The 27,500-nt window shown below is 39.0% G+C and overlaps 1 protein-coding gene across 1 annotated transcript in view; it reads right to left on the bottom strand.

The window, feature by feature from the left end:
* LOC146473689 (nucleoporin NUP188-like) overlaps nucleotides 1–27,500 on the bottom strand; it is a 50,902-nt gene that overhangs the window by 6,890 nt on the left and 16,512 nt on the right. Inside the window, exons 23-49 of the mRNA XM_085117719.1 lie at nucleotides 26,751–26,846; nucleotides 25,242–25,362; nucleotides 24,543–24,630; nucleotides 22,528–22,610; nucleotides 21,646–21,902; nucleotides 20,833–20,941; nucleotides 20,104–20,226; nucleotides 18,169–18,259; nucleotides 17,265–17,355; nucleotides 15,413–15,513; nucleotides 14,684–14,773; nucleotides 13,991–14,095; nucleotides 13,250–13,315; nucleotides 12,219–12,322; nucleotides 11,967–12,030; nucleotides 10,350–10,423; nucleotides 8,468–8,543; nucleotides 8,235–8,363; nucleotides 7,113–7,190; nucleotides 6,390–6,475; nucleotides 5,560–5,714; nucleotides 4,748–4,851; nucleotides 4,351–4,485; nucleotides 3,552–3,620; nucleotides 2,525–2,611; nucleotides 1,799–1,978; nucleotides 648–785 (exon numbers count right to left, since the gene is read on the bottom strand). Of these exons, the coding sequence (XP_084973845.1) occupies nucleotides 648–785; nucleotides 1,799–1,978; nucleotides 2,525–2,611; nucleotides 3,552–3,620; nucleotides 4,351–4,485; nucleotides 4,748–4,851; nucleotides 5,560–5,714; nucleotides 6,390–6,475; nucleotides 7,113–7,190; nucleotides 8,235–8,363; nucleotides 8,468–8,543; nucleotides 10,350–10,423; nucleotides 11,967–12,030; nucleotides 12,219–12,322; nucleotides 13,250–13,315; nucleotides 13,991–14,095; nucleotides 14,684–14,773; nucleotides 15,413–15,513; nucleotides 17,265–17,355; nucleotides 18,169–18,259; nucleotides 20,104–20,226; nucleotides 20,833–20,941; nucleotides 21,646–21,902; nucleotides 22,528–22,610; nucleotides 24,543–24,630; nucleotides 25,242–25,362; nucleotides 26,751–26,846 (2,900 nt within the window). The remainder of the gene's footprint in view (nucleotides 1–647; nucleotides 786–1,798; nucleotides 1,979–2,524; nucleotides 2,612–3,551; nucleotides 3,621–4,350; nucleotides 4,486–4,747; nucleotides 4,852–5,559; nucleotides 5,715–6,389; nucleotides 6,476–7,112; nucleotides 7,191–8,234; nucleotides 8,364–8,467; nucleotides 8,544–10,349; nucleotides 10,424–11,966; nucleotides 12,031–12,218; nucleotides 12,323–13,249; nucleotides 13,316–13,990; nucleotides 14,096–14,683; nucleotides 14,774–15,412; nucleotides 15,514–17,264; nucleotides 17,356–18,168; nucleotides 18,260–20,103; nucleotides 20,227–20,832; nucleotides 20,942–21,645; nucleotides 21,903–22,527; nucleotides 22,611–24,542; nucleotides 24,631–25,241; nucleotides 25,363–26,750; nucleotides 26,847–27,500) is intronic.

The following is a 27,500-nucleotide window of genomic DNA, read 5'->3' as shown; positions in this document are numbered from 1 at the left end:
GTAAAAGAAATTCAAATATCCTCAAATCTGTCAATCACGTGTACACACATCCCTAATGACCTTTAACACGCGACTTTAGTCACGTTGACACGTGAACACTGAAGTTACAGTCACGTTTTTCACGACAGCCAGTCACTATAGCGACATTATAAGAAAACAACAACAACAACAAACGTTTAACCCAAAGGAGTCAAAAGGTCACATCGTTACGCTGTGATCAGTGGACTTCGATTAACTTTGTTACTTTCTGTTTTTCGAGGTCTGTTGGTTGTCGATGTCACCAAGAGCGAAAGTAAAAAAATGCCATCGTTACTAGGTCTTGCAGCTAAAAGTTTGTGTCTTATTGAAAGGCAAAGTACACCGTTTATTCTACGACTGTTACGTTCAATTAAAGAGAATGTCACCCATTTCGAGTTACACTGAGATACAACGGACCTCAAACATCGGCGACGGCAATGCCAAACAAAGTATCATTTGAAAACATTAGTTAACGTTCGTTGAACCCGTTTACGATTATGCCAATTCGTTCAATTTGCACATCGTGTCCGAACTATCCAGAAACTAAACTGGTAGGAAGTAGGAACAGTGTTCAGGTCAAGAAAGACAAGGAATAATTCCAAGTTCTTCTTCAATAAATCAGCACTCACCTGCAGAAGAATCAACACATCTGGAAGAGTGAATCTCCATTCGTGAAAGAAGTGGCCGAGTTCTAACAAAAAAGCGCTGACTTCTTCTGCTTCAGTCAACACGTCTGAGGACTGGGATCGTCTGACGTCATCCATGGCCTGAAGAAGACATAATTGAGAGATTTAGAACAAACGGCAGAAAGGACCACGTGACCATGTTTACCCTATAATTACAGCTCGTTGTTTTCAGTTTTTCAGTAAAATGAAATAGTTTTACGTTAGCATCAAAGGTCAGAATTCTTTTGCACTATTTTCATCTGCGTATTATTTTTTTTCAAGATAACATAAGCGCGAATCTCACGTTTGCCGTTTCCCGTAAACACGATTCTAAATCAATCTATTATATAGAGAAATCTAAGAATAAGACCTCAGAAAGAAGTCAGTAGACCTACACCCCTCGTCTTAACTACTTGTAACACCTGGCTAAAGGAGAGAGTTTATGCATAATGCCCCTCCCTCCCCTCAGCGTCCAGCTTAACAGTGTAATATTTTAGGCAAATGAGGAGGGGATGATGATCAGCTGAAAACCAAAAAATTAAAAACCAATTGAAGTGTGTGTAATCGGCTTATCTGACAGTTGTTGGCGGCCATGCCAGCTGTTTGTTTCGTTGGTTGCCTGAAAACTGCACGCGGGAATGGCCAGGCAAGGCTGCTTTTAACTAGTCTTATCGCAGCCGCCGTTTGGGCGCGTCACGCAACGTGAGGGACGGAGCGCGTTGCGTGACGACCCCAAACGACGGACGTCTTGTTTTTAAATCAACTAAAGAAATCCTCGCTTACGTGATGTAATTTAAACCAAAATAATAAAAAAGCTATAAATATTATGAAAATTGTGAATGGGGGAGCAGGGATGGCGCAGTGGTGAGAGCACTCGCCTCCCACAAAAAATGTGGCCCGCGTTCGATTCCCGGGCTCGGTAATATGTGGGTTGAGGTTTGTTGGTTCTCGTCCTTGCTCCGAGAGGTTTTTATCCGGATAATCCGGTTTTCCCATCTCCTCACAAACCAACATTTCTAAATTCCAATTCGATCTGGAAAGTGTCCTCAATTAGTGCTCTGTGCTACATACATTGATACTTAAATTTTCCGGTTTAATTATTATTTGTTGTTTACCTCTGCAAGTCTTTCCCTGTGCACACCAGCAAAATCCAAAGCCTCCTTTAGAAAGCCGTGTCTGAGCGTGCGCAGCATTGATCCCATCACTGCAAGGGCCAGCTGCCAAACTCGGCTCCAGTTTCGTCGGTGGAGTGGGCCCGACTGGTTTGAACCAGACTGGGCCTGGGTACCAGGAGGCTACAAGATAAAAGAGGAAATGACGTTTGGAATAGGCCATTTCCGGACCCCTTTTACCTCTGCTTCAAGACGAGACCAAGTGTAAAGCGTTTCATCTGAATACTAGTTTAACTTTTTCACGTAAATCAAACTCATTTTCGCACCAGAACTCGGAAATGAGCCATTCACTCGGTTATACTGAAGAACTGAACTGAGGATCAAAAATGTTGGACATGACTGCCACGAGGAGCCAGCCAGCTGTAAAAATAGCAAAAGAGGGCTTGATAGCAAATCGCAACACAATTTTTTTTTCACAATCAGTCAAAAACAAAATGGGCCCTTTGCAGCTAACGGTCACATGGTACAAAATCCACCAAACTGGAAAGCAACCTACCTCTGGAGCATCCAAAACAAAGCAACTTCATCCAGTCAAACTTGAATTTTCTTTGTTTTGGATGTCCCAGTGCGTATCTTGCTCTCTAGCATGGTGGATTTTGTACCATGTGACCGTTAGCTGCAAAGGGCCCATTGGGTTTGAAAAGCAGAGTTTAACCTTACGTTAATTACCTGTTCCCTTCCCATGGAGTACGAGAGTGATGCTAATCCAAGGCACAGGGGCTGGGACAAACTGTTCATAGCTAAAGCCTCGGCACTCTGGGTATAAACAAAAGAAACAAATAAGTGAATGAGAAACCCTCGCATTTACCAACGCAACCTATGCAGTTATATAGCAGCTAAAAGGCCCACATTCACCCAAGATGCTTTGCGCGCCGAGGAACAGTTTTCATATGTGAATCCCCCCCCCCCCCCCCCCCCTATTTTATTTGAGCGGGAGTCGAGTGAGAAAGCAATAAGCGATCACGAATAGTCTTTCCATTCAGCAAGAGTCGTAGAGGAAACCCGTATGAACCGCTTGAGTTCGTACAGCCAATAAGATCACGCGTTTGGACAATACAGCATTTCAAAACAAAAATAAACGACCGCAATGACTCTTGGGTGAAGGTGGGCCTTTAAGTTCCGCTCAGAACTGTAATAGTATTTCATCTATTAAAATTTCTCTTCTGGTGTGAGTTGCATAAAATTTACTGTAGGGCGTAGCTGCTAACGCCAGACCTTCAGCCCAGTCACATTCAGTATTTTAACGTGTGACGATAGCATTTAGGCCCGACGTTACGTTTTATGCAACTCTCCCCTGACGTTCCCATAAAAACAAATTTCGTGTAATTAACTTTCATTTATTCGCCTTCTACAGGTATATCACGAACGCACAAAATGACCAGCTCCCAGTTGGCCTGATAGCTCAAACGGTAGAGCACTGCACCGGCGCCGCAGACTTCATGGGTCTGAACCCTTTTCACTTTCAGTGAATTTTTCGAGGGTACATAACTAGGATGGCCTTTCATCTAACAAAATCTCAACCGCAGTTGACATATATGGTACTTCTTACGTTTCATTTTCATGATTTATATTTAGTTTATCACAAGCATGGTACTTAAGAGGGAAAAATATTACACATTTCTATGCAATACTGAGATTTAAAAACGAAAGGTAAGGCAAGAGGTGCGAAGACAACAACGTTACAGTTTTACCGTACCGTAGGTATTCTTGACAGCGACAGAAATAGGTGAAGGATTGCTTCTGTGAATTCCACTTTCTCCCGAGTCTGAGAAAGGAAAAGAACAACACGGTACATTAAAACTTCTTCAATCATTTTGAATTAAATACCGGCGCCATTTTGAGCCGCAAGGATCACAATATACAACTCTTGAACTAGGTTTAAATGTTTATTCTTCATAATATTTTTCGATAACCGATCCTTTTGGTATCACCATACGTATACACTTCCGTTAATTTTAGAAAAAGAAACGGTTTCTGAGCGTTAATGGCCTCTCACACGTTCTCGGAAAGTTTGAACTCGTCCATGCATTCTCATTGAAATCATTTTCGTTTGGTCCAGGCTAGAAATTGATATTGATTTCATTTCTTTCCTATTACTGTTCTGTCTTGTTTCCTAGCACTATGAAATGGCGTAAGGACAGCAATATGCGACGGGTATGATAGGTTCATGTTCATTTTGAATTCAGGTATGAATATCCCTTACAAAGTTTTGGCGGTATTTATACAAAGCTTTCGGCATTACCATACACTTTGGGTGGGTCACAGGTGAATGCAGCGCGTGACAGTAGATAGTCGAAGAAAGCGAGTTTGAACTCTCATGGATTCTAACTTAGATTTGAATGAGGTGATTCAAACTCGACTAGGAGCGCGAGAGTCCACAAGAACTGACGAACAATTTAAAGTATGAACTCTCGCAAAGTCTCATTGTAGTTCATTCTCAACAAAACCAGTTCATGACTGACTTTTAACAACTTTTTTCCCATGCTTCGCCATACCTTGATGCAAACGTCTAAAGCTTGAACGAGGGACGCAAATAGCGCATGCTCTCTCAACACGGGAAGCCACTGACCAGGGTTTGTGAGTAGAATGTTCAGAATTTCATCGATGATGAACACGGACAGCTCCAGAACCTACAAGTTATGCAACTTAGTTAGCATAAGAACAACATGATTTTCATATGAAAAGCAGTTAGGTTTGTACCAAAACAAAGTCAAATCAAGCCTTGCTTCTACTCAAAAAGCCAGATTTTGAATATAAATGTCATACATCTGAAAGAACCGTTATCCTCTTGTTTCGTGCTACGCTGCATGTTGTAATCATTATTATAAACAACAACAACAACAAGAAAAAAAACAAAAACACCAAAAACAAATACAAAACATTTCTGCGTACCCTGTCTTGTTGTTTCTCTTCGCTCGTGAATCTTCCTCGCAAGTATTCCAACGGTTCACAAGCCAGAGGAAGAAGAGCCATAGCATAACTCCTGTCCAGTGTGTCTACAGACCAAATAAATAATAAATAAATAAAGGGAGTACATACTTTCACATATTATGTGATTGTTTCAATATACAGAACGAGTAAAACGGCGAGATTTTAGTGTCCTTTATATACATAGGCATTCACTTCGCCGTTGTACAACGGCGAGATTTTGATCGGTAATAGATAAGTTGTTTTTTACATATTGCAAAGTTGGCGAATTTTTACTCGTTCTGTATATTAAAACAATCGCATAATATGTGTTTGTCTGATCACCGAGCGCTGCAACATTTTGTAAGGTTTCAAAGACCTTCTTGTCGATAAAGTCGTCTGCCACCGTTTGCCAATTACAATTTACAGCCATTTTCAATGTTACGTACAAGGTAACCAAGTAACCTGACCTAGGTCTTAAACGAAGCACAACTGATTTATTTACAGTTGAACTCTACGGTTTTCAAATTTTAACGCCTTACGAACAAAACGGCCAAATCCTACCAGAAGTTTAATGCGGCACAAAGCCGAACGAAAGCGGTCAAATAGTTTGAGTTTTCGTGAGAGCCGTGCAAAGTTAACAGGTTTGGAACACATTTATGAGCCATTTTAATTTAATGCCCAAGGTGAGTTTGAGAGATGTAAACGAGTATTAACCGAAGAGAATGGGAAACTGTGAAAGGTCCAGCTAAGATATCAGTCTGAACAGCTTATTGGGAGTCCATTTGGTTGCTTACCAGATACCAGTTCACTTCTGGCGTGTTGCAACAGCACCGAGATTGACGACAACATAGTGACACGAATGTGAACAAACAGCTGCGCGTCGTTCTTGTGAGCTGTTTCCAAGACATCAACCAAACACTGGAAAACTGGATTCAAATCTTGAAGACAGCTGTAAGATAATCAAGATATCACCCAATGTACTCTTGAAATTTTTCCTCATTGCCGTGCTAAGAGGCTCAACGTTATTCTGGAACTCAGGTCGAACAATAGAGAGATTTAAAATCGCGTTTACGGCAAACGGGAAAGGTCAGATTCGCGTTTATGTTTTCTTGAAATTATGAGTACATTGACGAGAATAGTGAAAAACAGTTCTCGCCTTTTATGCTAACGCAAAACTACTCAATTTTACCAAGAAACTGAAAACTGCGAACGGGAAGTGAAGGATAAACATGGTCACGTGGTCATTTCAGCCGTTTGCCGCTCGACGTAAACATAAATTTAAATTTCTCTCATAGCAAAGGGGCTGTCTGCAAAAAGATAACCGCACCAAGCCACATTAGAATAAGTTATGTCCTAAGTGTTGTTTGAATACAAAAGCCTATTGTTTAGACAATACTTAGAAGTCAACTAGAGGAGCTTCAGGAAACGTTATCATCTTATGATCGGGTGCAGATAAAGATTTCCAAAGACAATCATGTAAAGCTCGCATGGGCGTCCTGTTAACATGTCCAATTGTCCTCCTCGGTGGAGAGCGAATTTCCAAAATGATTTGAAAGTATTTGGAAGAAGATACGAATGTCAGCACACCACACTTAAGTTGTATTGTATTTTTTTTTAGCCGTACCTTTTCCATCGCTTGAGAAGCATCAAAAACATACTGCACACTTCTCCAGCCGCATTAATACTGTCCACTGAGACATTCCTGGAAACCTTTTAAACAGAAAAATCCGGAACTTAGTTAAAAACTTTCAGCGCTGAAAAAATTAAAACCAAACAAAATCAAAAGCCAGAACCACTTTGCGTAGCGTAAGAAATGGTACTACAGGAAACTACTACTTAATATTCAGGCGAATGACCACATTTCAAAATTACACCCACAGACCAAACGTTAGATGTACATCCTACAGCACATTAAAGCTTATTATTAAAAACTGGACCATTGGAATATGAGCCATTATACCACGCCTCAAAAATATGGTAAGTGTACGCGTCAGACGGAAAAGAAATATCGCTAAACCAACAAGATTTAGGGATATGTCGTGGTTGTTTTTAATTAAACAATTATTCCACTCACGCTTGTTAGATACCAGATGATTATAGTCTATCTATCACCTCGTATCCAACGCGCGCTCGTGGAATAACTGTTAAATAGACCACTTCAATGGCCGCATTTTAGGATTTCATCCTGATTCAAAGACCCTTGAAATGTTTCACAGAACATAACAGGTTTTAATAAGTGGTAATAAAAAAATTGGATAAGGCATAAAACCACATGTTCTTCTCTATTCATAGTAAGGTAAAGTACAACTTCACGTATATTTTTTCAGAAAATCATCAGTACTTATACCTGTGACTTCAATCCTTGCAGGATGTCATCCAAGATCAGTCTCCTCCGCGCCGTTTCATTTAAACCAAATACCTCAGTCTGAAATGAAAATTGGATCTCAACAAACAAATCCAGCTTCATCGAGGACACTAAACAGTAACTGGAAACAGGTCAAAGGAAGAGGAAGCCAAAGTATTAAAGGAAGAAGAGTGTTCTCTGAAAGTCTCCGGTTATCTCCGGTTGAAGTGCACCGGACCTCTTAGCAGGAGGTCACGGGTTCCATCCCCGGCCGGACCAACACTTGCGGTCTTAAAATAACTGAGGAGAAAGTGCTGCCATTGCTTTGACATCTGCAAATGGTCAGACCATCACGTGGCTAGGATGACCACGTAGAAATGGCGGTCCTGTCTCCAATTTGGGCACGTTAAAGAACCACCGAGGACGTAAGGCTGTGACCGCCCTCAGTGCCAGCTTGTGGTCGGCTTGGCACGATTGTCTTAAAGGCTACTGAGTGAATGAGACCACAACTCTATAACAGCCAGAAGTCAATGGGGTTTGCCGAGTTCTGGGAAAACACTTGAACTTAAACTAGTTACTGCACCATTACAACTATCAACACGTAGTAAGCGAATCAAAAATACCGTGAACACTATGAATCATCTGAATCATCAAGTGTGAAGTTATGACGAAGTGCAACATCCACACGTAAGGGGTTCACATTAAATTCTTTAACTTTGTTAAAAGCTGTATCTGAAGATGTCGGTCACAGCACAGTCTTATAACAACAACAACAACAACAGCAACAAAATTGGGGATCATGGAGCTTGTTTCTGAGTTGTAACCAACCACTTACAGCGAAAAAATAAGGGATGTTTTTAACAGGGTAAATTGTTGCTATGGTAACCTATTATGTCAAGAAAACGACCATGATTGTTCACCAATGAAAAGGCATTTGTTTGATAACGTTATTGCTGTATCGACTGATTACGAGTGGTAATATTGATCCGTCAAAGTATAAGTGATGCAAAGTGATGGAAACTGTTGCGAGCCACCTTAATAAGTGGAAGTGTCAATGGGGTTTCCTCTCTATCTCATTAAAATCCTCACATCCATTTGTACGGTTCTACAAGATATGCTTCTCACCTGAAATGAGGAGCAGACGACCAGAAACGTTCTCCAAGCTTTTAGCAGTTTAAGTTTTTCTTCTTCAAACGATTCAAGTTGATCTTGTTCCTCAACCTCAACGGAACGAGCCTCTGAAGCCTTGACAAACTAAAACGTAAATCATAGCAAACAGTTAGTTATAACAAGGAAGACTTCTCAGAAATCCACAAACGATAAAAAGTGAAAATGCAACATAGTTAAACCATCCTTACCTTTCCCCAGTAATGGTATCTCTGTTTAGAACAAAATGCTTTCATGGACGTCTTCAGACTCGCATCAACTTGACCCCTGGTGAATTGTCATAAACATTAGTTTCATCGCAGCAACTGTTTCTAGTAGATCACGTCCACAAGGATACGTTTTCAAAACTCTGCATCTTCGAACGATTCGGTTTTCATCCAAAATGGATCCAAAGTGCTATATCTATACAAAGGCCTCAAGATCATTTAAGCTGTCAACACATCAATGATACGAATACAAACGCGTCAAAGACGATAAAAGTAAGTAATTTATTTAATTTCAATAACACCGGGAGTGCTTGCACAAAATCTCGCGCCAGGGGCTCATGATAATTAAAAATTAATCAGTGCTGTCAATAAGGGCCGGTAGCCGGCCAAAACAGCCGGCTACTGACCAATCTTCAGTCGGCTACTTTCGACTCACTTTAGTGTTAATTTTGGTAAGAAACTTAAAATAAGGAAAAGATTCAACAAACATAACTGTGAGACATCAAATAAAGGCACATTTCAGGAGTTTTAAACGTGTTTACCTTTGCTACGTACGATGGAAATTGATCGAAGGGGTCGTGGAACGCCTGCGACATTTTCAGAGAACAGGATCCAGCAAGAAACCGGCTTAAAATAATGAAAAGATCCCGCAAAAAATAATTGCAAAACACCGGTTCAAACGTCTGGGTCTTAGTAAAGGCACATTTCAGGAGTTTTAAACGTGTTAACCTTTCGGTGGAAGTATAAAAAGTTGAAGCAGATCGAAGGGTCGTGGAAGGCCTGGGACATTTTCACAGGACTAGATCCCAGGTTTTCCCATGTTAGGAGAAAGTACATATGAATCTGATATGGACAACTTACTTTAACTTCAGTATTGTTACCAATTAGTGTACACCAGGTCGCCAAAGGGCAAAGTCAAAAGGACAACATGAACTTAAAACATTGAATGTATTTTTTTTGAATAAGCATTTGAAGATTTATCATTTCACTCTTTTCTAAAAGCCAGTGATTGAGATTTTGAGGAAAAGAACGCTTGTAATAAACATAGAATATGGTTAATATAGTTTTAATTTTAAACGTTGAAAATAGCATTTCCAAGCATCTAAATTTCAAAATTTTCTGGGGGGCATGCCCTCAAAGCCCCCTGGGAAGCTCGCGCCTTCGGCACTCGAAAAGAAGGATGCCGCCTACTTTCCCAGTGGGGACGTCTACTTCAAAACTTATTGACAACACTTTAAAAGTGCTTGGCAATAATCCAGATCGAATTAGAATTTGGAAATGTTGTTCTTCGATACAAGTCTAAAACAATCAAACATAACATCACACGAATGGCCGTTTTTAAGAGTCTCCTTTTTGCAATCCGCACAGATACACTTCCAAAAGGTTGGATTTCCGCGCTGTCCACGTGGATAAGTTTTCAAAAGAACTTGCTCTGGAGACGATTTCTAAACGTTGAAGTTTCGATGCATAAATATATTCTTGTGAACGAGATTTTTAAACGAAGAGAACATTTTCCGTTTTCAAAAGAAACGCATCTGAGCATGCGCGAGTACAAGGCATGAAATCTGGACTAACCTGAACAGAGCCAATCAAATTATAGTGGAACCTCCATTTACATGTAACGAACCTCTTCATAACGAAGACCTCGATATAACGAACGACGTTCACCAGCCCAGCCTTTTAAAAAATGTTTGGAACAGAACCTCGATATAACGAACCCTCGACATGACGAACCAATTTCCCTAGTCTTTTGGAACTTCGTTAAATTGAGGTTTCACTGTAATCAATCAATCATCTTTTGCCAGATGGGTGAATTTCTTATCGTGATAACCAAGCAAACTTGACTGGCGAAGAATGTTCATACTACCTTGCCACATAATAAGCCTCTAAAGCAATAATCTGCAAGGCATAGCAGCAGATCTCCAGATGATATCTGTAATCCTGTCAAGATAAAGAACGTGGATTTGGTATCGCATTCGTTGTTTTGTTATGCACAACTCCTTATTAAATGAAGATGACAAGACAGTTTTCCCTCCTTTTGATCAATAATTAAGGGTTATCGCCTTTTTGGGCTTGGTGGGGCAGGGAATTTATAACTACTTATTATAACTTGAAGGTGAGAAAATAGTTTTCCCTCCGTTTTTCCGTAAGGGCTATCGCATCTTTTCTTCTCATTTCTATAGACCATTTTCAATCTAACTTGCAATGGAGACACTTGCGACGAGAAAAAATGTTAAAAGCATATTTGCACGTGAAACGATTTCCCGGCTTAAACCTCGTGTGCAAGCTCGTTCCACTTCTATACCGAGGATACGAAAATTGTGCATTCTTCCGCTATCTACGTTTTAGGTCAATCGGTTAATGAGCGAAAAAAAAAACCTAGAGAAGAAGAGAGGAGAGTGGAACTAGCGGGGCGCAGTACCTATTGTAACATCCTTTTGAAGCAACAGTTGCAAATACAAAACGATATTTTGGTCTAAGTTCGTATAAAAGTGTACGTTAATGGACTGACATCACTTCCTGTACAGTTTTCAACTACTGCTGCTACCAGTGTTGTCGGAGAAAATCTCGGTCGGAAAGGAGAAGAGAAAAATCTAGCAGCTACTACAGCGACGGCGACGAGAGCGCCACGAAACAATAGGATTGAATGAGAAAACAAAGGCCCTGCACGTCCGTTATAAAGTTTGGTACATTTCTCCGCTGTCCTCGACCAAACAACGACGTAAAATGTTTAAATTCAAGGTTTTGTGGAGAACGCGAGCACATGACAGTAAATGTTTCATTCTCTGTCTTAACTTGAACGCCTATCTAACCAGTTCTGACACTGGATAGTTCGGCCACACTGTACAAGTTGGACGAATTGGAATAATCGCGAAGTAATGCAAGTAACGCGAACTTATTTTTTCAGGTGACAATTTCGTTGGCGTTGCAGTGGTGATTGCTTAAAATCCCTAAAGAGAAACACGTTTTGCTCAAGCGCGTAGTCAAATTGGTTTTTGTTGTGTTATCCCTCTACAACAGATAGGTGACCACAGCCGTATGGGTCTTCTGATCATTTGTTGTTGAATGTGGATACTATCCTGAATGGTGTACGGACAGACTTAGTGGATGTTTACATGGAGGGAGGAAGATCGTAGAAGGGGAATCATCCTAGCGCCATATGTTTTCTTTATTCAGTTTATATGCAAGAGGTTGTACTTGGCACTAGTGCTGGCATCTTTCTCACAATAGGATCTTCCTAGCTATAGCTAAGAGGTAGGAAGATCCTAGCACCATGTAAACTACCTTCGCTCGGAAGGTCCTAGTACTAGGTACAAGAAAAACAAACATGGCGGCGGCCGGGCGTCTAGCTGCTAAATGTGAACATTTTCGTCTTGCTTTCCTTCTCCAGCATGTAAACCATCTAGGATCTTCCCTACACGTAAACAGCCCTAACTCCCAAACAAACTGGCTTATAAGTGGAACCGATCTCACAAATACTAACCTCATCAAGTTCTGACTGAATTCCAGTTACCAGTGGATGAGTTAAATTTTCCCAGAATTTTGGGCTGTTGATGAGAGAAAAACATTTAACCGTTGTGTAAAGTTAAAATAACTTCACCAAAAAAAGTTAAAAAAAAAAAAAAAACTAGTCGGAAGGAGATTGATTAAAATAAACAGTGATTTCAAATGAGCATCGAAATTAGTTTTAGCTCTACAACACAGGACACAAAACTAAATTGATACTAATTATGACCTCTTCCTAACAGCTGTTAGTGCAGCATCTCTCCTGTCGTGCCACAAGGAATGAAGTAACAAGTACGAGGCAGACACCAGCTGGGGTGGTATGTAATGACCTGCCTGTAAATGGAATACAAAACATTAGAGCTTGAACGACCCCGTGCAAGGTTAGACAACCTATCAAAGGAAAACACTAAACAATGGCTTTTAATCGAATAAGACTAACTGAACCATCATGTATCATAAAAAACGTAACACGAACAGTACGGTTTTATACATAAAGATTACTTAGCGGGCAATCGTGGACAAAACATGTTACCAAAAATGCGAATTTTGCGCATATATTTCAATCTCCCTCAAAAGGAAGTATCATGGGGTTTTTGTTATCTTTTGTTAAAAATGATGAAATAAGACCTTCAATCAGCTGCCAAATAATTCTAGAATGACGAGAGGAAAGACATCAACTTAATTCTTGAAAGGAACAACTCGTGATCTGTTCTAGCGCATTTTGGAAACAAAAAATGCGAGAACTTGAAAAACATTACCCTAACATTTTTCAAGTTTCAATCCATACCGGCCTACTCTGTCTCTGGCCAGATGCACTAATCGACAGTTTTATTGCACTGGGGTGAAAATTTATAACAAACTTGACAATTATTTCTCTGTTTCTAATGACAGATAAACATTTTGGGGTTTTGAAATGACAGCAAATTTGCGTGATACTTCCCTTTTAAGGAAAACACCGCCTGGAGAGTAGCAAACCTTCACTCCCCCCTCCCCCTAACTCAATGTTGCTCTGAAGGCCGGACGATGACCCAGCCTTTTTTTCCAGCGGCGGACCAACATTGATGAGGGGGAAGGGACTGAGCTGTTGATGTATCACTGTAGCGATCGAATTTGTAGATCGAGTAAAAGTTTCTTGACAGTTTTGTCCACGATTGTGGTCACATTTTGGAACATTTTCTCAATAGAAGGTAACACAGGAAAGCGATAACAATATTAATAATGGAGGAAACTGAAATGTTCAGCCATGAAGAATTATTTTACCTGTTTCTCAGGATCAATAATATCTAATACTGCATGGAGGCAGCTGTTCTGGCCGATAATAAACTCCTAACGAAAAAACGCAAAGATGCATGTTTAATCGTTTCGAAAAATTAAAGGCCCTGTGTAGCCTTCGCCGCAGACGGACTAAAACCCCCGATTATTACCGCGGGTTACAATCCGTCTGCGGCACAGGCTAGCTCCGTGTTGTTTACTTCGTAAATCGTATGTTTGTTTTTTTAGAGGTGTAACACTTGTGACACATCTCAACAATACAGCAAAAACTGCATCGTTAAGGATAGAGCTTTTATGTAACAAGGTTACAAGGCCCAAAAGAAAAGGTTTAGCCTTCAATCACTGTTTACAATTCGCACTATGTACATTCCATGACTAATTTGGCTCTGTATTGGAGTAATAGTAGACTGCAGAACAGGCGTTATTTTTTTGCGTTTTTCAGGCTAGTGGAGGCAACCGCGAGTCACACGCGACGGGAGAGGTGACTCGCGCTCCGTGCTCGCCTCCACTCGCCTAAAATAATAATAATAATAATAGTGCCTGTTCTGCAGACTAAAGTATAAATAGCCAAGAGACGTTTCTGTTAGTTATTCAACCATGGTGTCTAAGGGTAAAACAAGCGTGTACACAGTTATAGCGTTGGAGCACTTCCAATTCTCTACAATGCAATTTCGAGCATCTTTTACTAACATGAACAGTACCAATTAAACAACTAAGGTTTCAACCAACTTGATTTTCCTTGGAGGACAGATCAAGAAACAGCTCAACCAATCCAGGCTGAGTTTCCACTGCTGTAGCTATGAACTCCAGTATCACCACCTTGAGTTTCACATCCTAGAAATGAACAGATTAGCACTTTTATTGAATTACCATAACTTTGGACGATCACTTCTGGAAACAACACGGGATAAAATTATCTTGCCACTATAATCATATGCATATAATTATGTGCATGATTTAAACACAATGGTCTACATTTGTAAGCATTACCACAGATTTTTGCATACCGTATTTTCGTAGCAGTAAAGTAGATATCAGGGACTTTCAGATTTGACTACGAGTAAAAGATTGAGTACGAGAACGGCTTCTCAAATCTAGTTTGCGTGGTTTAGATAACCACTTGTCACACCAATCTTGTTCCTATGATCTCTTTATCTGCTGGTAAACAACGGGAAGGAGGGAAATTCTGGGAATGAGACTGATTTGAAATTTGAAAGTCATACTCGTACTCAATCTCGAACTCGTACCCTGATCTGAAGGTCCTTATTAAACATTTCAAAACAACGATACAACGATATTTGCATAGATGTCTATACATATCATTGGTTTGCATAATAAGAAGCAACAGGAAGCTGTTGTTTGGTTTAGCTATGAAACGTTTTAATTTCACGCTAAAAGGGTGTGGCGCAATTTAGTGAGTACCTCAGTTAGGGTCTTCAATCTGGACACAAAAGCATCCCTCAAGGGAGCAGCTTCTGCACCAAAGCTTGCTTGCATCGACATTGGAGCTACCTGAAAAGTGGAAACATATCCATTAAGAACGGCAGCTGTGAATGCACTGAATTGATGTATAAAAAAAGAAGCCTTTTGATATTACGGGGGCTAAAGCGCAGGATGGAAAAAGCATATTCTCACATTACTATTTTCTTTGCATGACTCAAATGGCTAGCACTCTACTACTGTTCTGCAGCATGAAGCAAGCAGAAGTATTGTTTCTCCTCATAAAATGAGAATGCGCCTTCATTAAAACATTACCCCCATTGTAATCTTTCATTAGTATCAATCTCCTATATATACAAATGATGAACAAAGTTTTTCTGCCTACAAAAAAACCAACGGTAGGAACCAGGTTGAAACTAACGATCTTGCTATTGAATGCCTGGCAAACAAAGCAGTAGAATACAAAACTACATACAAACATAACATACATAACTTCATTTATACTCGAGGACCTGGAGCTTATTAGGCTCCTAGCTTAAGTAGCTAATAAGTCGAGCTTAGAATAACTAACAAATAAAATAAAACAAATAAACAAACAAATAAATTAATATTAAAAGGCTATTTACATCATTCTGCCACCCAGAATGTCTGCTTGCAACTGTGTTCACTTAATGCACTACTAGTTTACAGAAAAAGAAATTTTACACATACCACACACATTCTCTTGAGCAAAAGCGTTGCCAGTGTTGGCAGCTGACTGTCCAGTCTATGATATATGTACGACGCTATGACAGTCACAAGCTGACAATGCCCTGAGGGGGGAATAGAAATTTTGCTGACAGTCCATAGCACTTCCTGCATCCACTTAATAGGGAGTTTTAGCAACTACGACAGCGACGGCAGCGAAAACGTAACAAAAGCAATTGGCTTAATAACCAAAACAACAACTCTGCACGTGCATTACACTTTTTGGTACATTTCTTTGCCGCCACTGCACGACTAGAACGTGAAATTTCCTGATGGGACGTTTTGTGGAGGACGTAAACACACGACGACGAATTTTTCTTTCTCTTTCTAAATTTGGGTGTGGTGTCCACGAATTAAACTCCAGGACATTTCACCTACATTTGACATTTGAAGCGAGTTGGAATAATCGCGACGACGTTTGAAAAACGCGAATTCCTTGTTATAGTGATTTTTTTTTTTATTAGGGAGTTAAGCAACGACGACGGCAACGGCAACGAAAACGTCACCTGGAAACCATATCTTTATTTCATTTGTGCTACTTCGCGATTATTTCAACTTGCTCAACTTTTGCAAAAATGGCGAACTATCCAGGAACCAAATTGGTAAGAGTGGCGTACAAGTTAAGAACGAAAATGAAAAAAATTCACCGTCGTACGTTGACGTTCTCCCCAAAATCTTAAATGTGGTCATTTCACGTTGTTGTTTTGCAGAGGACGGCAAAGAAATGTACCTAAATGTAAAACGCACGTGCAGAGCGATTGTTTTTGCTCATTAAACCTATTGTTTTGCGGCGTTATCGTTGCAGTCGCCGTCGCCATTGCTTAAGCTCCCTAATTCGCTGTCGTCGCCGGCACATAAAAGTTACCCCAACATGTCAATTGTGCTGCACAAACCGCGTCCGAAAACCTATCTTTCTATTGCAAAGAGGTTTAACCATTGAATATAGCATTTTTGAACGTGCTCATACTTACAATCGTTTTACACTTGTTTCACTACAAACCGACAAACGTTACACAACAAATTCAAGCTGTCATTGGAACAACTTATGAGTCCTATATTTCAAAATAATATCAATTTTAACGCCACCAATGTATGGTTAAGCCTAAGGAGTTCAAAGATCCGGAAAGATCTTGGAACATTTGCATAACTAAACCCCAGACCCAAGAAAAAAAGCTTAAAACAGACAGCAGATTCAACAACCCACATAGGATGAGAGGTGTAGCGCCAGATTCACGCTTCATAACAACAGCCTATAGCCTACTGGTTAAAGAACAATACACTAAAGTCGAACCTGCCGTGAGCGATCACCCAAAATGTCAAGCTCAAGTGGTGCTTACGAGAGGTGATCCGGCGCTTACGAGAGGGTTTCAACTATAGTAAATTGACTGGGAAAATTAAATTTTGGTATGCTGGAAACGTGGTCGTTTACGGGAGGTGGTAGCTTACAAGAGGCGGTCGCACAGGGAGATTCGACTGTATTACAAGAAAAAAATAATTAGGACACATCAGGTCTTTGTGAATCTTCCCCTCGATTCCAACCTGGCACATACCAGTGGGAGATGAGTGTTATTTACCACTACACCAGCCTTGCTACTCTCAACATTATTAACATTAAATAAAGAGGTAACACTTTTGAGCTTGGAATTAAACTCTTGAGCCTTGAGCATTAAAAAAAACATTCACAGGCAAACCTTTTTTAATAAAATTTTAAGCATCTTTACAATAAACAAAAAATAAAATGTTACGGGACCTAGGAATACTTTTTCAGCTTCTCAAAACAAGATGACCTCACAAGACAGGATTTCTTCATTCTTACCCCAACTAGTGGAATAGCTGTGCCCTTTGTCTTTCAACTGATGAACAACCTGGGTTGTCAAAGCTTCTTCCAAAGGAGAAATCTTGTCATCCTTAGAAGAAAACATTACAGTACTTATGAAAAGGTAGTCACGTATCCACCTGAAATTAGCTTCCATGTTGAATTGGCAAAAGAGAAATAAATGCCCTGGGGAATTTCCATGAAGGATTTGGTTACTAAAAAAAAAAAATTCAGGTTCTTAAAGGGCAAATCAACCTCTAGGTGTAGCTCACACATTTTTTCCTTTGTACTTGGTTCCCCCCCCCCCCCCCCCCTTCCCAAAGGATGGTTCCTCTTGCGCATCTCGGAATGGAACGAGAACCTCAAATTTCTTAAGGACGGTGCCCACTAATTCAGAGGTTTTTTGCTCCGTTTATGACTATGCGGGGAAAGAAGATCTTAAGAAGGGTTATTGAAATCCAAAAAGAGAATTGGGGGTAACCACGCATTTTCAGTAATCATTACGCGTCAATTTGGGCAAGATTGCCACACATTTTTATGTATTTTAAAGCTTTTTATGTGTGTTTTTAGAAATGTTGTCGCTTATATCTTTAAAAAATGCGCGTTTACTCCTAATTTTTACTTCTTACTTACTAAGTGTAATCACGTTTTAACATAAATTTACAATATGTAGAATTGCAGGTATCATCTAAGACATCAAACGAAACAATATATCCCTTCTGGGGACCTGATAGGAGGTTAAGCTACCCACCAGGGATATGACAGGGATTTTGTTTTCTTTTGGCTGAGAGCCACGACCACTCTATAATAAGCTGCACAAAGGCAGTTGTAGGTGGTTTGGTAAAATTCAGCCATAAGGAGAGAATGTTTCCTAGACATACATGTACCGCTAAACTAAACATACCTTTGCTTTTCTAGCTAGCAATCTGTTCAGCACTGAAAATGCTAACTTGATAAGCTCCACAAGAGCCAAAGCATATCCACCGGTTGAACTGCTGCAAGTTCAAACATTGAATTTATACATTGTATAAGGGAATAAAACTAGCCAACATCACATGAGATGTAAGGCGTCTGATGAACCAAAAAAAGAGGTAAATATTTGCGCTGCCAAATAATTTGACCCCTAAAAATTCCTCATCAATATCCTCCCCTTGAAACTTGTTTTGAACACTTCTCATCAACTATCAGGTTTTAGCCAAAGGAAATGACAATTGAATTAGTCTCCATAACTCTAGTCTCCTACGCAACCGTTCTTTCTGTTGCCACGAAACGCTCCTCCCACATAGAACTGCTGTATAAGACTACCATAACTCCGGTGAATTTTAAATCAAAAGTCGGAAATCATGGGAATCCAATATTCCCTTCTGACAAACACCATCCTGGCTACATTACAAGCGATAGTTGACTTACTAAAATAATAAAATAAATCCCTTATTTAAGTTTCAATGTATTTAACGTACAACAACAACTGGGGACACTATCCAGATTGAATTGGAATTTGAAAATGTAGGCTTTTGAGTAGAGGGGAAAACTGGAGTATCTGGTAAAAATACTCTCAGAGGAAGGTTGCGAACCAACAACAAACTCAACCCACATTTGCCGCGAGTCCAGGAATCGATCCCCGGCAACATTAGTAGTTTAGTGGAAGGCAAGAGCTCTCACCGCTGTGCCATCCCTACTCCCTACAGGAACCAAGTAATGCATTTTTGTATCCCCTCTGGGGACCTGATAGGAGGTTTATCTCCACACCAGGGATATAACAGGGACTTTTTTCTATTGGCTGAATGTCATGACCACTCTTTAATAATCTGCATATGACAGCTATAGGTGGTTTTGGTAAAAATTCAGCCGCTTATGTAAAAAAAAATACCTGTCTATTTCAATTTCAAAATTATTCAGTTCCATATTATGATAATTTTAAAACATGATTGTGGAGAACATTGTTCAATGATGTAGTGTCACTGAATTCCTTTGCAAAAAAGGTGCAGCATCTGCACAACAATGCACGGTCTTAATAGAAATCTCCTTATTTATTGTAAGAAAATTTCAAGTATCGGCAGCCAACGTTTCTTGAAAAGCATCTGCACAAGAATGCACAATAACGGTCTTAAAAGAAATCTCCTGATTTTATTGTAAGAAAGTTTCAAGTAACGACAGCCAACTATTCTTGAAAAGTTATCGTTTTAACGCATCACTCTTTCATTATTTCTTGATGCATTTGCGTACCTGGTAACTAAAAAAGCAATTGCTGAAAAAGCTTTCCCAAAAAATGCAAACATTCTCAAATCTGGATTTGGGTTTAGAATTAACCCTACATTCATTATTTTAAATTTGGGTAGTGCTACATAAAATGATGAGTATTTTCCATCAGCTTGGGATATTTTTATCCATTTTTTATTCACTGGTTTTTCTCCTCTGTTACTCGCTGTTCAGTATTTTGTTAATCCCACTGGTTAACTCTGTACAGTTAATAGAGACCTTTAGAGTACGACTACGAATACGAGATTTGACTTCAAGTTTTTAGAGAAGTACTAAGAACAGATATATCCCAGGAAACTTCATTTTACTCTTTGCGAGCGCCGAATTTGACGCAGTTGCTTTGAACGATGATAAATAAGCCCCTTCGTGATTCCAAAAAGACGAGAACACCTACATGTACGTTTCAAGGACTTGTTTTCGCTACCACGCCGCTCTCACAAAAACTCGTAGTAAAATGACGACGGTTATCTCGTTTTCCCGCCAAAACGACACTGGTTCACGCGTGCGCGCTCTTTGTCTATTGGACAAACTCGTAGTCAAACTCGTACTTGTACCAGAATCTAATGGTCTCTTTAAATACCTTCCTAGGGAAACAAGTCTATCAACAGTGTCCACTCCAGTGCCAAGAATGTTTAACAGGGACTGTCCAGCTTCTGAGTACAACAAGCCAAGAACCAAGCTGTCCTGCAGCACTGAAGGAGTCCTTCATGCAAAACGAAAAGATGACTGTTACTGTTAGGGATTTATCTTGTATCAAGAGTGAAGGGTGGCGCATATGTTGGACTTTTAAAACTGATTAAAAGCAATTGCTGTTTCCCATATACTGTGGAAACGTGACTAAGGTTTTATCTCAGTGAGCCATTGAATTCCATTTTGCAAGCATCATCCTGCCTCTTTGAATGCCTAAGTTCTGTCCTTATACAATACAATTGAAATTAATTATGCAAATATATGCAGATCATACAAAATTATGCAAAGATGCCTAACATTATTTATGCAAATTTATGTACACTGTACTGATGCAAACTTATGCAAATTTATGATATTCCAACTAAACAGAACACCAATTAACAATACAACCGCAACTCTAACTTGTTAAAGAGCCTAGCCAAACCCCAATTGTCAAAGACAGACAAAGGCATTGTAGTAGTAGTAAAATCGTTTATTGAAAAAAACACCTCGCAGTCCGGAGACTGAATTACGTGTATAATTTACAAAACAAAATTTATAATTAAATTAATTACAAAGGTCTATGAGGTCAAAGGTCATTGTAAGTGAAATGCTTGTCTTACTGAACTAAAACACAAACCTTGACAAATCTGTGACTTCCTCCTCCATTGCTTCATTGGTTTCTTCAGTTTTCTTCTGTTTGAAGTGAAGCCCAAGAACGACATTGAAGAGCTGGAGACTTTTTTGACCTGAAAGTTAGAAACTGTGTTGAAATGCATTGATGTCAATTGACAGTTAAGTTACTATCTGTGGACAAATATTAGAGTAGGAATCACTCTGCCAAAGGTAATGCTTGAGACATCAGCAACCGCATCTCTTTACAGAGGCCAAATTAACTTATCAATTCCATTGATAAAACCAAACATTCGTTTCTACTCCGCCATTGACAAAGCACCACAGTTTCTTTTATAAACTAATCCCTTATCTAAAGATTAGAGTAGCTGAATGGTTCATCATGTTAAAATTTGGATGTAAGTTAAATAAAGTTGACCAGCACACTTGAGTTTCTGATACAGAGCTCTGTGTCTTTTTGCACTTCAAAAATGTTCGCTAATTGTAAAAATTAATAAAAACTGACAAAAACAGATTGAGATGAGTAGAAGAAACAGCCTGTGTGAAATCTTTGGAGTCATAACCATTTTCACTTTTGAACTGAGCCATTCATCAGAATTTGATCAAAAGTTTTGTGATTGTCCAAAGAAACACAGTGCAACAAACTCAACCGGGGCCTTTGTTGTCAATGTGACTTGTGATTGGCTGATCAACATTGGGTGGCCCCGGTTGAGTTCGTTGCGCTGAAATTACTTCTTTTTTTTTCACCTTATACGTTACACCCTGTAGTTGAAATTACCGGTACAGGTCTTGATCACTCACTCCTCCTCCTAAAACATACCTATTTCCTCTCTATCCTTGATCCTCGCAAACCTCCACTTGTGAAACCCAGTAAATACTTCTCGCAGTACAAAGACAAGGCAAGCTGCAAGGTCAAGGAAGCTGACCGGTTGGCTGTCAGCATCCTCCGCAATGCTGATTCCATGGATCAACTTCAAGAGCAAGTCTAATGTTGCCATGGTAACTGGGTAATATCCCATTGGCCTCTCCTTGGTGCTGAGGATTGAGCCAAAGTTTCCTGGTGCTGTGCTGAGGAACCTGAGAAAAGTGATCAAACTATAATTTCTCCAAACAGTGATGCATTCTCAAGTAGGCAGTTGGGTGAAATAATGAAGATTGTCAATTCAAATCATTATTAATAGCTGTTCTGTGACTGTTCTGTTACTACAGTAGAACCCTCCGGGCTTTTGACTGCTCAATTGATACTGACATTGATATGGCCATGACCTGAGTGGGCCAAGAAGTAAGGGGGGGGGGGGGGGTTAGGGGGTGAGGGTCCAGGTGAAGAAGGCTAATAGACAAAAACAATTATTTTCAAATCATTTAATCTCAAAACCTAGTTGATGTTGTTGTTGTTTTTTGTTTCTTTCAGCTTAAAACCTAGATATGTACAACAAACTGATTAATACAGACAGTGCTTCATACATGTAGTGACAAAGTTGGAAGAGAAGAACATTTTGCAACAAAGCATTGCAGATCATATATTTTATTATTTTGACCCTAACAAAAACTGGCACACAAACAATCTCATATTCAAAAACCAGGCTGAGGAACTTTTGATATAGTGACTATCGTGTTAATGACTGGAAAGTCAAAAGTATCATTTTCAAGCAATAAACCAACATGCAAAAAAAACTGTCTTAGAACAATAAAGATGACTCACTCCACTTTTGTTCTGTCTGCCTCTGACATTTTCACAGAAACACAATGAGGAAGAAATCCTGTCTGTTGAAGATGGTGCCACACCTATGAAACAAAATAATGTTCAACAATCTGGTGTCATAACTGATATTCATAACTAGAGTTGATTGCAAGAACAAGATTGAGTACAAGTACAACTTTTCAAATCCAGTTTGCATGCTTTAGATATAATCACTTGCCAGACCAATTTTATTTGTAAAGTCTTCTTATCTGCTGGCATCTGCAAGCGTCAGGAAAGAGCAAGAGCTCTGGGCCGAGTTGATTGAAAGCCGATTTACGCTAATCCATGATTAAAAGTTAACCGAGGATTTTGTCTCGCTCATTAAAAATGATTTTAAGGCTCATTTTAAGGTAATGGTAAAGAAACGTCTAAGAAAAAACTTAGGGACAAAAATCTTTTGGATGAATCCTTATGGATTAGTAAATATACTCAAATCAAAGTTAACATTAACCCAGGATTAGCTTAATCGGGCTTTGAACAACTGGGCCCTGAGGAACTGACTGGATTGAAGTTCAAAAGTCATACTCTTCACCCAAATCTAAAAGTTGATCTATTTTAGTTCATTAAGATTGGACTGTTTGGGTGAAGAGTTTAATAACACACAATGTGACCCTCCCACCTCTCCATTCCAGCTATAGCTGGAAGGCTGGCACTAGAAGCAGGTGTCTGGCTTTTACAGCTGTCAAAGTCAGTGAAGATGATCAACCAGCTACTCAGCATTTGAAACTGACTTATTAAGACAACAAACAGGGAAGATGTAATGAACAGCTACTTCCCTGACTTTTAGGCCTTTCTTGAAAATCCCTGGCCCCAACTAAACGTTTTCACAACAATTTCCTAACACATATTTAAAAACCACACATGGAAAGAGGAAAAATAGAATTGAGGAGTCAGGCAACTTGTCTGAAATTTGACAAGGCATTATAAGTTTTAAAGCAATTCTATTATAACATACTACAGTATATATCAAATGGGTTTAGTTCCTGAAGAAACTGTGGTACTCCTTTGGTGGGGAGTGGAAACGAATGTTTTGTTTTATCAACCAAGTTGATAAGTAAAAGTAATTTGGTTACCGTAAAGAGGTTTGGGTACTAGCCCTTTGTTACAGTGAAGGAGTCCAGTGAAAACGCATGAATAGACACAAGGTCACATGCCAGGTGCCTACCAACAAGTGCTATAACTGATTTTACAAGACAGGATAATAATAATAATAATAAATTTAATACTTATATAGTGCAAAACTCATTATTAATATCCATAAGATTTTTTTTATTAAACATTTTATTTATTCAAATTTCAGCAACTTACAGGTGTAATTACAACTTATTTACAACTTCATTGCTTAATTAATTACAAATTTCAACTTAAATAAGTTTCAGAAAAAAAACACATACAAAAGAAGGAAAAGAGAAATTACAGGACATATATCTATATGATCTAATGCGCTTTCCAAATACGTTAAAAAATATCCAAAAGAAACTGAAGGGAATATGATAGTTAAAAATACAAAATGAAACAAAATCATATTTAACAATAAATTAAAAAGCAATAAAAAATCTATACGATACGAAGTCTAAAAATGCTTACGCAATTAATAGTATGCTTGTTTAAAAAGATAAGTTTTCAGTTGTTTCTTAAATGCATCTCTGTCCACTGGATATTTTCCTGACATTTGGAAGGAAGCTATCGTAACCCCTTTGTTCAAGAAGGGCACTAATGATTTCGCTTACAAGAACTTGCGTCCGGTTAGTAATCTCCAATTTGTGTCTAAGATTACTGAAAGAGCAGTATTTGACCAAGTATACACCCATGTCATGAACAACGAACTGCTTCCCGCGTTGCAGTCGGCTTACAGGAAATCACATAGCACCGAGACGGCACTGGTTAAGATAGTTAATGACATCTTACTTGACATGAACTGTCAACATGTGTCTTTGCTTGTATTACTTGACCTTACAACTAGCTCAATAGCTCACCTGGTGAGGATCTTTCAGGGCTACAGTAGCTAAACATGATAGGCAGGCAGCAATCAGATCTTGAGGAGGATTAGGTGATGGGGTACATCTACAATAAAATGTACATAAAAACAATGGTATTAAGAAACAGAGACACCTTCTTTGTTTAACCAGAAAGCAGATGTTAAATTTGTATCCCCTCTGGGGACCTGATAGGAGGTTTCACTACCTACCAGGGATATGACAGGGATTTTTTCTTTGGGCTGAGAGCCATGACCACTCTACAATACACTGCGCAAAGGCAGTTACAGGTGGTTTTGGTAAAATTCAGCCAGCAGATGTATTTAAATGACAAAAAGGAATAAAATCTTGAGCTGAATCAGCACATGAAATCTCAAGCACAACAAACAAAATGAATTGTGCTGTGCACGGTGGATCAGCATAAAATTAGTGTACTCAAGTAAAACACAAAATTAATAATTTTTATGTCATCTGGTGTTGTTTACTAAAACAGTTTTGAGCACAACACATTCAATAAAATGCAAATGTTAAATTAAATTATTCAGGAAAAAAACAAATCTTTGCAAATGTTTGTTAATTTATGTGAAATATAAAACCAAATCTATCTAAGTGCATGCATGTCTAGATGAAAACCTGTTGGCTGGAATTGAAGTTTGTATTGTCTTATTTTTTGGAACACTCAATAAGAAAATTGTGTACCTTTGGATAATCATGTACAGGCGAGTAATGATGGGGTTGAGATAAGCTGCCTTGCTCCAGTTATTGCGTAGGACTTCTTTGACAAGCTCCACAATACAAATGACATTCTGACTGTCCACAGCTGCAATGTACAAGTACAGTGATAATTCACATATCAACAATATACAGACTTGATTTCAAAGGCAGTGGTAACACCAGTCAAATAAGATTTCAACCATACATGTAGCTCAAAGTAACACAATGTTCAAGGTTCTATTTTTCCTCTAGCCGCAGTTGTTCAAAGAGCAGATAACTTTATCCAGCAGACAAGAATAACTTAATGTATCAGGTTGGAGCACATTTTATCCACTGGATAATGATTTAACCATGACTGGGTAAAGTTATCGCTCTTTGAACAACCGGGCCTTGCATTGTACAATCAAGGTTTTAGGTACTTACAGTTAATAGAGTGATGATTTACATATTTTATAATTAGTGGTTACAGTTCATAGCTTTACAGTTTGGGAAGTAATGATCCTATGGATTTTAGATCTAGCAGTTTTTTTTCATTTTCTTCTTTTCTTCTCTTTTTGGTATCATTTATTTATTAATTTATAATAATTATTTATTAATAACAATTATTAACATCATTAATAATAGTAAATAATAATAAATAGTTTTTATTTTTTAATTAATTACTATTATTACTAATTATTATAATTATTAATTGATTAATAAATTATTAATTTATTATACTTAATTATAATCATTAATGTTAATTAATTCATAATTATTATTATATAAATTCAAAATCACAGCAAAAGAAGCATACCAGACTCTTCTACAACAACCACTTATTTGAAAATAATTACTATCCATCTACCGTACAGTATAATGTCAGTCTACAGTGTATCTGTCCATCTGTCTATCTAAGAATAGAATCTTTGTATCCCTTCTGGGGACCTGATAGGAGGTTCATCTACCCACCAGGGATATGACAGGGATTTTGTTTTCTTTTGGCTGAGAGCCATGACCACTTTACAATAAGCTGCACAAAGGCAGATATAAGTGGTTTTGGTAAAATTCAGCCATAAATAAGGCATGATAATGACTTTTGTGTCTCTTAACATCATGGAGTGGACTCTCATCAGAGACTCAAATTTTCTCTGTAGTACAACATGTAGTTCCAGAAAATACCACCCACCTTCCCCACCTCATACAGAAAGAATTGTAAATTCCAGGGGAGGGGGGGATCCCAAAGGGCAAAAAATTTAAAGAAATGTATGAAGCTAAAGGTGGAATTTCCACCTGGGTGGGGGCAGGGGGCTTAGAAAAATCCCTAAAGGAGGGGGAGTATGGCAGTTATTAAAACTGGGAACTACAGTTATCTACTGAATGTTCATCAAAAAAATGTAACACAGCTTTTTAAAAAAAAAAAAAGGAGGAGGAGGCACTTCGCATCTGAATAAGCTATTCAGCAGTCTGCACCAAGCTGTAGTCCTGAATTAAGATTTCTCAGACTTCTCTTACCTGTTCCAGAACCCACAGTTTCAAGAAATGTTTCCATTTCCAGCACAAACAGCTTCCAACAAGAGTACTGATAATTCCACTGTATGATAGCAGGTCCTGTTAAATTTACAAAATAATTGTGATCAAGATAAATTTGAGCAAAAGCATGCATTCACAGTCACTCTGTTGTATTAACTTGCAATATTGGGTATTGAGACTTTAGCAAAGTAATTTCTGAAGCAAACAATGTTTAATATGTAAGATGTATTGCACACTAACTTCTGTCTTGGTACATCTAGTTTCTAGAGTGAGGAGGAGAGAGATGCGGATATGAAAGCTCCTCTGGGTCACATTCTTACACTGGCACCTCCCACCTCCATGCATTTGTTACGCACAGCAATTACCATCAAATATGGTACAAATTTTCCTCCTACCCCTTCCCCACAATCTCAAAACTGCTATCTTGTCTGTGTGGAGAGGGATGGGTTAACTGGGGATGTAAACATTCTACCTCTCATACCACTAACCCCAAGTTCCCAACACTTTCATTAGCAGTTCCCACTAAATATTGTGCTTTTTTTCTGTTGGAAAATATTATGCAGTACTAGATTGTGAAAATCTTCTTCCAGTGTATTTTCTCCCAGGGCTTCTGCCCTCTTACACACGCCAATTTATCTCAATTCCCTTTACCCCCCCCCCTCCCCCCAGTTCCTGCCTTCTTTAGTTGCCTGCTCCCATCCCCTGTCCTTCCCTGTTGCTCCCAGTTGTCCC

This window comes from Pavona decussata, unplaced genomic scaffold, assembly GCF_977016875.1.
Source record: "Pavona decussata unplaced genomic scaffold, jaPavDecu1.1 SCAFFOLD_92, whole genome shotgun sequence".
Classification (NCBI taxonomy): domain Eukaryota; kingdom Metazoa; phylum Cnidaria; class Anthozoa; order Scleractinia; family Agariciidae; genus Pavona; species Pavona decussata.
The sequence above is the reverse complement of the archived record's forward strand: the minus strand, read 5'-3'. Positions and strand labels throughout refer to the sequence as shown.